The 15,000-nt window shown below is 37.5% G+C and overlaps 1 protein-coding gene across 2 annotated transcripts in view; it reads left to right on the plus strand.

The window, feature by feature from the left end:
* Positions 1-27: 27 nt before the first annotated feature.
* LOC138045716 (kelch-like protein 12) overlaps positions 28-15,000 on the plus strand; it is a 32,758-nt gene continuing 17,785 nt past the window's right edge. For both annotated transcript variants that reach the window (XM_068892302.1, XM_068892303.1), the window contains exons 1-7: positions 28-161; positions 618-968; positions 6,053-6,270; positions 6,895-7,044; positions 8,083-8,304; positions 13,130-13,316; positions 14,911-15,000. The exon at positions 14,911-15,000 is cut by the window's right edge and continues 168 nt beyond it. In XM_068892302.1, coding sequence (XP_068748403.1) covers positions 629-968; positions 6,053-6,270; positions 6,895-7,044; positions 8,083-8,304; positions 13,130-13,316; positions 14,911-15,000 — 1,207 coding nt within the window. In that variant the 5' untranslated portion in view covers positions 28-161; positions 618-628. The remainder of the gene's footprint in view (positions 162-617; positions 969-6,052; positions 6,271-6,894; positions 7,045-8,082; positions 8,305-13,129; positions 13,317-14,910) is intronic.

Consider the following 15,000-nt stretch of genomic DNA (forward strand, 5'->3'; position numbering starts at 1 on the left):
TGGTCCTGTCTCCTTTGAAAACTTAAGTCATAAGTTTATCAAGTCGCCAGCTAAGACGATCGATTGTTTTGAGAATCTCTGCCAATCCTCTTTGGGCCAGGTTTTAACTTGTAAAACTCTGCAATTTAACGTTACACCAAACAAGGGACTCTGGAAAACAGGTTTTTACTGTATACCAAGGTTTAATTTAACTTACATATCTTTGAAAGACTAAGGTTGGCAAATTCAGTTTTAAAAAAACAATGGACTTCTGTTATTCAATAAATATCAGTAACCTTGACTCTTGGCGGTGTATTTGTTTCGGTTTTTCTTCCATGTTATTATAAAAGGGTTTTTGTCATCTGTGTTTTCTGATATTTTTCGACTCAAAGTAAAAGCTCGTTTAGAGGTTGACTAGATGACAATTCTTTGTTAGATTGTTAACCTAAGATATTGCATTCTAGCATTTTGAATAATAAATGATTGGCTCACTCAATCTTGGTTTTCACCTCGTATCTGAGATGGGTTACATAACTAACTGGTATCATTATTGTTAAATAGCTCAACTTTATCTTGAATAGTATGTTTACATCTTCAGTTTATTTCAGCTTCATAACATCATTTTTTTCATTGGACAGGCGGTGACATAATGGGTTCTGAAAACCAAATGTTAATGAGTGGGCATGCAAATCACATTCTTAAGTCTATTAACAGGCTAAGAAAGGAAAAGAAGCTGTGTGACATTACTTTGAAAGTCAGAGACAGAGAATTTTGTGCACATCGTGTGGTGCTGTCTGCCTGTAGCGATTACTTTTCAGCCATGTTTACTGGGGATTTGGAGGAAAGCCACCAGTCCATAGTTGAACTTCAAGGATTAGATCCTGATACAATGGAGTTTCTTCTGGATTTTGTTTATACTGAATCCATACAAGTCAGTGTGGAAAATGTACAAGCTCTTCTTCCTGCTGCATGTTTGTTACAATTAGAAGGTACATTATTAACCCATAGACCTTATTTATAAATGGTGGTCACATTTTAATTCTTTTGTCCAAGTGCAAATTAGCCTGCCAAGCCTCATTTTAGAGCAAGAATTCTTTTCAATTCACTGTATGGTATCGAAGCTTAGTAGGCAAATTTGCACTTGGACAAAAGAAGTATAAATTGACCTCCATTTATGAACAAGGTCTATTGACTCCTGGAGGTTCCCCATTGACAAGTAAAGTCATCTGGCATTGGACAGAGTAAAATACTGAGTATGGCCAGTTCAGGCCGGCTTGGGAGTCAAAGGGTTAATTAAGCTATCCTATAGTTGTGTAGTGGAGTAGTTAGTGGAGTGCGCACAGTGTAGTAGGTATTGCTCACGGACTGCATCTCAGCACTCAGAGTTCTAATCCCAGCTCGTACGTTCACTCAGCTTTCCATCCATTTGTGGTCGGTAAATAATGAGTACCAGTATTACTGGGGACACGTTGAGCATGCAACAGGATTGGAGTAGCACCCACCCCTGCTGTAACTTACAGTAGGTAGAAGCTACAGTGTAAAGAAAAAAGGAGCCTTTGGGTTGCCTTCAACTTCAGTCGGCCTCTTGTCTTGTCTGTGTAGTTTATCTGTTTAGTCGCAACATGTCAACCCAATGTCTTGCAACATTGTTGCGTGATGTTGCGGCATGTGTTGAATGGTGCGTTCAGACGTGGACACCAAAATCAGTATAGAGGGCAAAGACACTATTTTTGCCTTTATATTGACCATGGTGACATCAAGTGAGCCCTGCAATTCTTCAAACCCTTGTCCCTTGTCTCCCTTGAGTGGTACTTTTTCAAATGTGTTCCAAAGACAAGTTGGCTCCTCTAACAGGTCTACCAAGGTGTTTTCTTTTTTGGTTGTTGAACTTGGGCATTATTGTTTGCCACGTTTACAGACAAAAACCTGGTATGCCTCTGGTGCTTTGAAATAGCAAGTGGATCTGGCGCGCAACAATGTTGTGTGAACATGGCCAAATGAGTACAACATCAAATTTGATCCATCATGTTGCAACATATCACAACAGGGTGGCCGAACGTATGCAACATGTTGTGCGCAACAATGTTCTAAGATGTTGTGTTGAAATGTTGTGTGAGTTTGGCAAGGACTTAAGCCAGTCATATTAGTGTTAAATTAATATAATAATAATCACTGTTATTATTATTTATTAAATTAATTTAAGTTCAATTTGCTATTGATTGTAACTTGTAGTTTTAAATTTTTAAATTAGCATTTAGTAGATGCAAATGCACATTCATGTACACTATACAGTATTGTGAAAAAGTAATGAGAACGTAATTCGATGAAATGCGCGAATTTCGGGGCTTTTCGACAAAAAATGGCGAATTTTTGTCCAGCGCGAAAGTTCGCAGAAAATTCGCCGAATTTTCGCAATGTCTATTGTTGTAGTTGACGCGAATTTTCGCTTTGACCGACAATTCGTTCCGAACTTTCGAGCGAAAATTCGCTTTGACCGATAATTCGTTCCGAAATTTCGAGCGAAAATTCGCATTCACTGATAATTTGTTCCGATATTCCGAGCGAAAATTCGCTCTTCCCGAATTTTCCTTCGAATTTTCGAGCGAACATTTGTTGTTTTGGTATAGTTTCTGTGGGTGTTACCAGCGAGCACAACACTAGAATGTATGGGATAGAAAGCAACATCTCACCCTATTAAGTGCTTTTCTTTCAAACTTACCATGCAAATGTCCAGACAAAATAGACCTCATGTTTGTTTTACAGTCTCAAGGTTTCCAAACTAAAAGTTTCTTTCTTAAGGCGCCGTTACACTATGAAATATTTCTCGATGCTATTCTATCACTGCCGTTCCAAATTGCTCGAAATTGCTCACCTGAATCCTTTCCCATTCCTTTGGCAGAGGTTTTTTCGTGAAAAATGATTTCAAGCAGTCCTTCTAAAGCGACAAAGTTTACAGTGTCCCCAATTTAGTGCTGCAACGCTGGTTTTCCGTTTCCCTGCGAAATTACGCTTTGGTTTTTCGCGCTGGTCTCGAAAATGCGGCGAATTTTCTCCCATTGTTTTTAGAGCGAATTTTCGCGCTGGTCTCGAAAATGCGGCGAATTTTCGCTCTTTGTTTTAGCGAATTTTCGCGCTGGGCTCAAAAATGCGGCGAATTTTCTCTCTTTGTTTTAGCGAAATTACGCTAGAAACATCGCGAAACGACGCTCGAATTTTCGAGCGAAATTTCGTCGAAAGTTCGCAGGGACAAAGAACGAAATTCGCGCATTTCGCTCTCATTACTTTTTCACAATACTGTAAGCACACCTGTTGTTTTAGAACTGTATGCCTGGGTAACACAAGATACACAATGTGCTATTCTATCTAAACATCACACATTCTTCAAAGCAATTGATTTCCATTAACCCATTGACCCCTAGGAGTGACTTTGACTTTGTTCTGTCTAATACCAGTCTATTTTACTTGTCAACTGGGGGCATCCTAGGGCGTTTGTCTTTGAGGTGTCAATCGGTTTATTTTCTGTAACTTTCACCACAACTGTGGTGGGGGTCGCACAACAGAGCGAGGCTCCAAATTAAGTGCGCCCTTTTTACCCTCCCAACCATGATATACCATGGAAGACAGACCACAACACCGGGAACCACATGCCCTACTCTTTGCGACAAGTGTGCGCGTTCTTTTACGTCCCACAGTATTATGAACATTGAAGGGTTGTGAGACGGGACCTCCGGATTATCGTCCTTATCCGAGAAGACTAGAGAGTCTAACCATTTGCAGATGTAATTACAAAGACAGCACTTTCTCCTCAGTTATTTAAAGACCCTGAGTGTTGGTCCGGCCGGAGTTGAACTCACGACCTCCTGCGTGACAGCCCAGTGCTCAACCAACTGAGCCACCGGTGCAGGCTAAGATATTTGCAAATGATACTTTATACTCTCCCTGGGTTGCACTAGCTAAAATTGTAATAGCTAAGACCAAGTTACCTAGGACTGGAAGAAAAGTTGCCTCTGACCCATGCTTTGATACATACACTGCTGGAAATAACAGTATGTCCGGCTAAATTTGGAAAATGTCAGAGCATCTCGCCAACACATCCTCACTTCTCCACTTGAAGCCAAAGGTGCCACATGTCCATGGAAAAATTATTGTTTCAGCCACATTTGAAAGAGATTTCAGTATTTCCTGAAAGATGTACCACGTACAGTGAAGCTCAAAGATTATTGAACAAGTTTCGAATACGTTTACCTTATATATACATACGCGCATGGTGAACATACGCACACACATACATGAGTATCTACTTGTAGGCATATGCCTTTGTTATTCATCGCCATACTTTTGCTTTATACAACTTATGTAAAAAAGGAATGGAACTTTATTTAACCCATTGTCTCCTGGGGTTTCCCCATTGACAAGTAAAATCATCTGGTGTTAGACAGAGTAAAATCTAGCTGGTTCAGGCCAGTTTGGGTGTCAAAGGGTTAAGTTTCTAGTCTTCAAGCATTGGAGCATTAATTGGGGACACTCTAAACTGAAATCAACTAATAATGATTGCTAATGTTACAGCATCCTGCCAGTTCAAAATTTTAATAGTACAAAAACAATGAAATGTACATGTTGCACACAAATTACAAAGATACACAACCAGCAGGTTAAATCACTGGTATAGAGCTCATGAACATATATTACTTGCTGGAACAAAACAATGGGCATTAAGAAAGAACAAACTGTGACTAGCTTCTTCGCCAGTGACAAACTGCAATGACATAGGAACCTTGCTCGCAGATAAAGCATGGCGTCACGGCAAGCGCTGCAAAAAAAAAGTCTTCGGTTCTACATTGCATAATTCACTAATTAAAATGGTAAAATTTTCATTCCATGTTTGTAAGGTGCACCGATTATACATGTATTTATTTGATTATTCTGGAAGGAAACGTTATACACTCCGGCAAGAGACTGTGTTGGTAGTGTCACGCAAAGTGAAGTAGAAAAGAGCAGGTAAAAAACTGAGGTTTAGACATAACACAAACTTTTCAGTGGTTCTATCAACACACACCGTATCATTATAAATCCAGATATACTCTTGCGCCCTTGATGCGACACGGAAGCACCGAACAGAGACACAGTCCAAAAAACACAAGATGATTGGTGGGGCATTCGGTACACCTTGACCACCAGTTTACACTGCAATTACTGTGTCTATTGTAAGCAACAAAAATTATTAACTTTCAAAAACTGAGAAAACAATAGGCTAGCTTATACATTCTAATGAGAGATATCTTTGATCTGCTCTTTATATATGTGGTGAAGCAACATAGGCATGATGACTGAACTGCGTGCATCCATGAGAAACTTGCCTACCCCTCGAACAGCGTTAGCGAATTTCCCCAGAATGCATTGCGCACATTTTGCAAAGTATAACTTGCATTTTAGGTTGGTGAACTTTGGCCCTTTGCAATTGCTGGTCCTTACTGTACTTGAGCGACGAGGTCGCTAGTCAAACTGAAATGTTTTATTATGCAATAGGAAATGACTGAAAATGTTCCCATGACTGGCATTATTTAGTAATGTTGATTCTTTTAGCCAGACAATTGTGTATATTCCCTAATGAAATACAAAATTAATTAAATAATAACTGAGACTACATGTAGTGCTAAGGCCAGCCCCATGAAGGAACAGTGTTGATTTGCACAATGCTAATTAATGTCTAGTCAAATTGGTAAAATGTCCGACCAAAATGAAGATTTGAAAGGACACATGACCTTTTAAAGGGGAAAAATAAATTATTATTTCCAGCACAGTACATGTTCGTTTTTCTCACAAAAAATATATTTCAGACTTATCCTCCTGTGGCCTTGCTCAAAAGGTACTCAAGTTTAGATTCCCACACAGCTCTACCACCCATAGTCTGGAACCTCAATGCCTGAAGCCCTAGCTATGACCTATGTGTTGTGTGACGTACAGGTGCAGGACTGGAGCCTTAGAGCACAGAATGCAAATTTCCATAGCACATTCAATCGAAATGGTCTTGCTGCTATCTTAACTTTGTGAAACCATTTTTATAATGTTTCAGGTGTTCAAAAAGCATGTTGCAAGTTTTTGGAGCAGCAACTTGATCCATCAAATTGTTTAGGTATCAGATCATTTGCTGAAAGTCATGGATGTGAGGAATTGAGATATGCTGCCGAAAAATATATCCTGAAACACTTTGTTGATCTGGTGCAGAGTGAGGAATTCTTGCAACTGAGTGATGATGATGTTGAGTCTCTCATAAAGTGTGACAATTTAACTGTAAGTATTTTTTGCAAATTATAAGAATCCATGGCTCATTAATACTGTGATAAAACCCTGAGGCTTTAAGAAAAACTGTCATTATTTTGTAATAATTATTGCCAGGATGAGGTTTTTGTGACGTCTAATGTATAATCAATGTCCAACCAGGTTGGATGTGCTGCCACCTTGATTATTCCACATGAATTTTTGTGCTCTTCGCCAATAATACAGTATGATATTATTTTGAAATTAACCGTTGCACAATGAATATTCCCAATTAAATTAAGTTAGATTCACCAATCTGATTTAAGCTAGTGAGTACAGTAAACAGCAAAAATGATAAAAATAATAACAATGATACTTAATTCCCAAAAAGTGAAAGTGAAGTTTAAAGCCATTGGGGTAGACATGTCCATTAAGCTTCTTCAAAAAATGTTTGTTGTCAGGCTATACCTTTGGCAGTTAACAAGTTACCTGGTGCTCTTGTTTGAAAAGGAGCAGTTAAGACCCAAGTTTAGTAGATAGTAGAAACAAAAACTTAAAAAAATATAATATTAACATTTATATCAAAAGCATGCTTTGGCATTATTGTTCAACATAACTTTAACATTGTCCTGCATAATGATTATTTTTTTCTATCAGGTACCATCAGAGGAAGCAGTTTTCGAGGCTGTAATTTCTTGGATAAAACAAGATGAAAATAAGAGAACAAATTGTCTTCCTAAAATGCTTCAATATGTTCGGCTTCCATTGCTAACACCACGATATTTAACTGACACAGTTGACACTGAGGTACATGTATGTTTGACAAAATTGTACAAATTAGATTTACAGTACATTAATTTATGTATAGATTTAGCCAAGCCTAAAAGAGGAGCCCCTGTGTTATTTATTCTTACAATAAGTTAACCTGGCTTGAGCCTGCGATCCAATTGAAAACCGGTACCTGGTCAGCTGCCCACTTTACTAAAAAAAAACAGCCGACCTGATCAACGAGCTTTAAACTTGAGCCTGCGATATGGTGACGTGATACTGCTCAGTGGATACCTTGTTTTGAAGGGTGTCAATTGGAGATGTTCCTGCCAAAAAACACGGTTTCACCACAGTTTCACATTGGCATATATGGAGGCGTGGACTCTGTCGTAAGGTGACCAAAACCAAATTTTCTTGCACAAATGAGTTACCACATTTTCTTACCATTGGCGCTCCATGAGTGAGCCTAATGTCAAAATGGGGTTTAATGTGCCCATTACCTTTTTTAATCATCTGCAAAGGATCCAAACGGCATCATCAAAAAACTTAAATTTCTTGTTGTAGTTTGAAGTAATGTGTTCATTGTGAATGTGTGTATATTTTCATTAAGATGTTCTCTGCTTTTGTTGGGTTGTGTTCTCAAGGTGAATTTGGCGATTTACCTATTGTAACTTAACATTTAACTTGTGTACTAGTCATTTTATGAAGAGGAAAACTCGGGGAAATATTATCACTTCATGGTCAAGGGTGGTAATAAACAGTGATATGAAACTTGGATTATTTTTCCCTCCATCCTGATGCCAGTTCCTCTTTCACTGGCTGTGCTGCTTGCTGTGCATGCTTTTTTGTTTGGCCCACATTTTATTGGCTTCTCTCACGGTATTTTTTTAATTGACTAAACTGAAGAATGACTGTTTTACTCTTTCATTATCTCCAGGAACTAATAAAACAAAGCCTGGATTGCAGAGATCTGTGCATGCTTTTTTGTTTGGCCCACATTTTATTGGCTTCTCTCACGGTATTTTTTTACTTTGACTAAACTGAAGAATGACTGTTTTACTCTTTCATTATCTCCAGGAACTAATAAAACAAAGCCTGGATTGCAGAGATCTTGTAGACGAAGCCAAAAAGTATCATTTGCGGCCTGATTGCCGTTCATCAATGCAGAATAGCAGAACTAAATCTCGTATTGGCCAGTCAGAGGTGATGTACGTGTTAGGAGGTTTTGGAAATTTGCAGTCTCCTGTTGATGTTGTAGAGAAGTATGATCCATTAACTGGCCAGTGGTGTGCTGTACAGGTGAGTTCCACATACTCAAACCTGCATAAGATTGTCAAGATTGTGCTTACTGTTTTCATGTTCTGCAAGTTTCAAGTTTGTTCAAGTTCAAGTTCAAGTGAACAGCTAGTTACAATATTTATGTACAGTTATAGTTAAGACTATTAATATAATTTCAGTTGGTTATAAAACTCTCACTTTGCAAATAGCATATATTTAGAGGTTAATCAAGGTGGCGGAGAGTAAAATAAGTACATGTATGGTATTAATAAGCAAAATAATAATAAAAACATGTAAATAATAAAATAAATACATAAATGAACAAATAAATACAATGAGAAAATCAAGAACAATTAACCAAAAATCTATAACAATTATCAATAATTAAGAATTATTTGGAAAAATGATGAATCAATTGAAAGACTTCAATATAGTTATCTTTGAGTTCTAGAGTAATGAGAAGTATTTTCTTGAAAGCTTTAAGAAATTTAGATTTACAAAATAATCTAACACTACAAGGTATAGGGTTCCAGATCAACATTCCAATTCCAAGCAGTTTTCCATTCCCTCAGTTCTTGAAGCCTAATTTACACAGAACAGCTCTCTTCAGGATGCTCTAGTGTTATTATAGTAACTGTTGTGAACTGTACTAGTTTTGCTAAATTGATTGAGAACGTAAATACATGTAGGAGCACACTGACCATTAATGTGATACATAAGATAACTAGCATATTGAAAAAAAGAAAATGATAAGGGTAGACAGTTTGCTGTGACAAAAAAGGGAATTGCATACTCGTGATCACTACCAAAAAAGATCAAACAAAGAGCATGCTTTTGCAAAACCAATAATCACTTTTGATGAACTTGTGCACAGTTGCCCCAGGCACATATGCCATAGGTTAGATAGGGGTTTCAATAAGCACCATCGGCTGACGAAAAGCGTCGGCTACTTCACTCAGAGAAGTCAGCTACTTTTCCCCTAATTTTAATTGAAGGTTTCCTTCAAACCTAAAGTAAAATTCACTTTTGATGGACTTGAAGGTACTTTTTTTAACCTCAGTTTTAAAATAAATATCACATTTGCTACTGCCATCTTCGATCTATGTAGTGAATGAGTAACTTTTTTTTTGCATTTTTGCCTAGACCAACCGTCACATTATTTTACGTAATTCAATTACGTTTAGTTACGTCTGCAAACATATCAAGACATTTAATGCAAAACAGGTTGTTAATGAGTAATTGTTCCATTGAGACTTGTTTTCCACTAAAACAAGTAGGTTAAGCCTTTTCGTTCATTCAGATTAAAATGACACATTCTTATTGTTCGACAGAACTGATTTCTTATGTTGACCGAACGAAATTATTGCAGTGTCTGGACAAACTGAAGTGTTTCAATTTGCGCTTGAAAAAACGCTCAAAAAAGTTTGCCATTCACGGCAGCTTGAAATTGGTAGTAATGATGACATGAAGTTGTTGAAATGTCATATTTAACATTTAAATTGTTAATTTCTCTTTTGAAATGGTTTTCCAACTTTTTCTTTGCTGGAAATTATCAGAAGAATGCACTTTTAATTGCACACTCACTGTCGCTGTTGGCATTCAACAAGCCATCTTCCTATATCTTTGTACTCAATTTGTTGCCCAGAATGCTGGAAATCACATTTCAGAGCTTGGAAAATGGCCTGTTGATGTGCTAACGTTATGACAAATGTGTTCAATATGATATTTCCATAACAAGTCAGAATCGATCAGTATTCCAAGGTATTTAACAGTTTTTGATTTCAAGATTTGTAAAGGTATTGGTTGCACAGATTTATAAGAATTTCTAACTGACAAACAAAACTTGGAAATAACTTTTTTATATTTATTTTTGTTTCTTGAATCACAAAGCAGTTCATTGATGCCTTTCCATGTCTGATGTGCATCCTTAAAGTTTAAGTTAAAAGAACTTTTGATAATCCAAATTAACAAGACGATTATTTTTAACACATGTTGATCTTCTAATACCTGGAGTGAGCAGCCATGGCTTAGCCAAGAGTTTCATTTTCCTTTTAGATAAGACTTTCAAAGGAGCATGCTTTTTTATTACCCGATTAAGAGATTTATACAGTACCGCTCAAAAGTAAGTTACATGTACCACCTCGTGTCGCGTTTCCTGGGCGACGCGAATGCGCTACGTGATTCCTGTCATGCGTGACGCGATTCTCGTAGCGCGAGAATAATCAAAGCATAAATTTCTGGCATATATTAGGAACTAAATAATGTGTTACGCGAAATTGATTGATTTCGCGTATAAATTATCTCTCTGCAGTTGCGTGAGTAAGCGAAGGCGATTTTTGATTTGTTAAATTGTATGGGAATCGTCTAAATTGCAAACTGCGAATTTGCGAATTGGAGACAACGTTTAAGCGACAATAAACATGCATCTGGTTTACAAGCGGAAATTCCGATGAAAAATAAATTCTTCACATGCGATGATATCCATGAAACATCGACCATTTGGTGGAAAAAATTCGTAACGAAAACAATGCGTAGTTGTATCGGCGATCTTCTGTGTAAAGTTAATAAATGCATGGAGTTGACTTCAAATCAATCCATGCATCTAGTTTAAAACTCATACACGAATAAGCGGGTGACATTGGGTGAGAGCAGTGTGATTATGGCTAAATCGTAGAATAGTATACACCGATTTCGGGGTACCATTATCCGATTTAACCACAACAGTTTTTGATGTTTATACGAATATACCGTCCTATTCTACGATCATTGTACTTTCAGATGTTTCAGAAATCTTTGTCGGATTCTCAGATTCTTCCGATTCTACGATTGTACCTTAAGGTTCTCCAGAATTCACTCTCAGATTCTCCGATTCTTCCGATTCTTCCGATTCTACGATTGTACCTTAAGATTCTCTCGGTAAAAAGTGTAGTTAACCGAACCGTAAAATGAAAGCTAAAATTTTAAAAGAGTGCTTAGGCCTAATCACTGAAACACTGAAATGAGCGCTTGGGCTTAATCAGTAAACGAATGCTATATTCATCACACTATCCCGGCAAAAAGTGTAGTTAACCGAACCGTAAAATGAAAGCTAAAATCCTAATCACTGAAACAAAAGAGATCAACATTGCAGATGTGTCCAGAAATGCCCCTAATTAGAGGCATACAGATTTCAATAAGCATCATGAAGTGTCCCCTTGCTCTTCTCCCTAACTTCAACATCACTTGTGTCTTGCAATATAGACCATAATAATTATAATAATAATATTATTAATGCCACAAAGTTTCCCTAAATGCTGCTCCTCAAGTTAGGATAAACAGCTGCATTTACCTTAACCTAAAAATGATGCTCACCTTTACCCTACCCTACATACTATGGTATGTGAGGGTAAATACAGCCTTTTATCTTTAATTGAGAGTTCATAGCTTAGGGGATTCACTTCGATGTTAATTTATTATTGTAGTAGGTACATGTGGTGGCTTATACACAGAGATGATGCTTAGGAGGTTTGTTTTTGCCACCAAGATTTCTATGCCATTAGAGGTTAGATCTTGGTAACCTCTTAGCATGGACTTATCCCATTATGTAAATGGCTAGTATTCTGGGCGGAGTGTCTTTTTTATGTGTTTCCTGGATGCAAAGAACGTCCGCATTTATTAAAGTTGGATAACATGTCAGATTTGGGGGATGACAACCATTCAGCATTAAAGCTGATGATCTTGAATTGGGTTGGCATTTTTCGGGGCCAAGGGTCTATCCTTTTGCCACCACCAAAGTTACGCAGAGATGATGCGTAGTATTGTCAGAGTGGGTTACTCTCAATAGGGCAAGGGCAAAAGTGGGTAAAACTGGCGATAACATTCTCAAGTGCGGTTATGCTGCAAATGCAGAATGCCCATGTGGGGCTGAGACACAGACCATGGAGCATATTATGACATCTTGCCCAATTGGGAACCATCCTGCACTGACAATGACCTTAGGGTCGTCAACAACACCGCATGCCGTTGGCTCAAGAGATGGAGCGGCAGGATATGATGATGATGATTGTAGTAGGTAATGAGTGCAATTATTTTTAAAATATTATTTGAAAATTTAAAAAATCAAAACAAAAAATTAAAAATTAAACTAGTGTGTTGACATGTTAGGTCTTCTGTCCTTGATTAGCAACATCTCATAAATTTGGCATTCTGTCTTTGCCCTGAATTACTTCAAGATGTTGAACTGCTTATGGATAGTTGGTCAGAGACAAGGTTGTGAACTTCTTCTACATGTAGGTGTTTCAAAAAGTTGTCAGCTCTTCAGTAATGTGTCGAAATAGGTGTTTTTGTGTGATTGGACATAACTTGAACAGCACAAATCACATTTTAGTCCTCCCTTACCCCACTAAAAATTCAAAACTCTTGCAAAATTGCCCCACAAAAACTAGTTTGCCTTGAACTAAGCTGAACAATAATTTTATTATTATAGACCTTGTTGACACACAGTAGGGCAGTGCAGTATCAGTATTACTGCATTTGTTCATTCTTGGACATCTGATTGGGAGTTGTGGAAATGATATCATGAGAATTTTCAACATGCAAGTTAATTATTTAAAGTTTGTAATGGCCTGGTTGCTTCACCTTGTTCGTTTTGTTTTCCCATTTCAGACCATGTGATGTTACTCCAGGGAACAGTTTCTTTCAAATGTCATCTAATGCATGTGCATAATTATGTATGCATAACTTATGAAAAAACAAAAGGAAATTTTCCTTTGGAACATCACGTGGTCTGAAATGGGAAAACAAAATGTACAAGCCAAAGAGGTCTATTACACCTATAATCTGAGACTAACAAGAAGTTCTATTCTAGCCAATGAAGAGAAAGCGACGATATGTTAGTGCAGTGACTCTTAACAACAGACTGTATGCTATTGGAGGGTATGATTCTTCAAGCCGTCTTAATACTGTGGAGTGTTTTGATCACTCATCTTCTCAGTGGACAGTCATGACTCCTATGTTACAAAGACGTGGCTTGGCTGGAGCGACCACATTAGCAGGTGAACCTTCCTTCAATAGTAATCGCCCAATTGCTTGGGTTTTGCTAATGTTTGCAGGTCAATCTGGATTTTTCTTGACAAATTTGAAGCCATTGCACAACCATTTTAAACAGAATTAACTGAAGAGAGTGTAGTGTAACGTGAAGTGCTATATTTTTATCCCATATGAACCATGTGAGCGTTAGCCCTAATGCATGTGCATTTTTCCAAGTGTTTGTCTTTTGGGTATAAATGCTTGTCTTAAGTTTCTTTAGGACTTTAACCCTTAAACTCCCAGTGGCCACTTGTAGATTTTACTCTGACGGTCTAACACCAGATGATTTTACTCGTCAGTGGGGTTCCATCTCTTTAATTGCCAATAATTATTCTAGGATATCATTGTTTTTTGGTTGTGTTTTCTGACCATTTTTTGTTGCATTTGCATTTGTAGCATACAGGCTACAGTAAGCCATTTTTTTGCAGTAGGCTCCATTAAATGAGCTCATTGAACAGTTATATAATTAATTATCATTTTTGTTTAAAACCCATTTTTTTTCATTAGGCTTCATTTAATGAGCTCATCGAACACTAATTATCATTTTTGTTTAAAAGCCATTTCTTTGCATAATAGGCTCCATTTAAGGAGCTCATTGAACAACAATTAGAATTTGTTTGCGTTGTCATGAAAGTAGAGTGCAACAGTTTTTTTTTTGTAAATCTAGAAAAAAGAAAGTCACCCCATGCATTCATCCCCATCGATAAAATGATCTTGTAGTCTCAGATTCTCCTGTGGGAATACCTACCAACGACACAATGGTGTCAGAGATCAAACGATGAAATGACAAATGAAGTGAATCATAATATTGAACTGTGGACATGAAATCAAGAATGCAGTTGTGTTCATAACTGTGAGGATCATAGCTTCACTTGATTTCATATCCATGATAGTTCAATATAATTTGATTCATTTCATATATCATTTCTTTGTTAAGTCATTCAACATGGAAACATTTGAACCCACAAATGACCAGCTCCCAACGTCAGTGGCTTCATGGGGTTAATTTTCTAGCGATCTGTCATGGAACATGCACGTAAATGAAGTAGTCAAGAAGGCAAATGTTCCTAAACTAGACCTCTTAAGATTTTAACAATGGTTGTATTTGGGCTGTTTGCAATTACACCATTCCTGTATTCCATGCATTGCTTCCCATGTACTTGCTGGAAGACCTAGAGCAAGTATAAGAGCGCCCTTCCTATTATTTGTCCAAATCTTAGTGTTGTCAAGACACTAGGTTACTTTGATATGGATCAAGTCACTGGCATGGTGGATCAACATAAACACTATGTCTTGTGTCATAAGCACTCTTTAACACTATTTTAGATGACAAGTCACATTAGCTGCATGTACGTTACTGCCTGCATGTCTCACTCGGCCCGAGATATGCCCTTAGGCAAGTCTGCACCTTTGATGTTCATTTTAATATCTACAGGGCAATTAAGGAATTTGTGCTTGCAAAATATATTTCTAGTTATACTTAATTCAGCCTAGGCTGCGATGTAATAACAGTGAATAATCTATCTATCTATTGAGCGTTCACATGTCACTTGAATACAGGCAAAATTTACGTAGCTGGTGGATTTGATGGTACAACAAGGCACACGAGTGTAGAGTGCTATGATCCAACGATCGACAGATGGACAATTG

The sequence above is a fragment of the Montipora capricornis genome, chromosome 4 (genome assembly GCF_036669925.1).
Source record: "Montipora capricornis isolate CH-2021 chromosome 4, ASM3666992v2, whole genome shotgun sequence".
Taxonomy (NCBI): Eukaryota; Metazoa; Cnidaria; class Anthozoa; order Scleractinia; family Acroporidae; genus Montipora; species Montipora capricornis.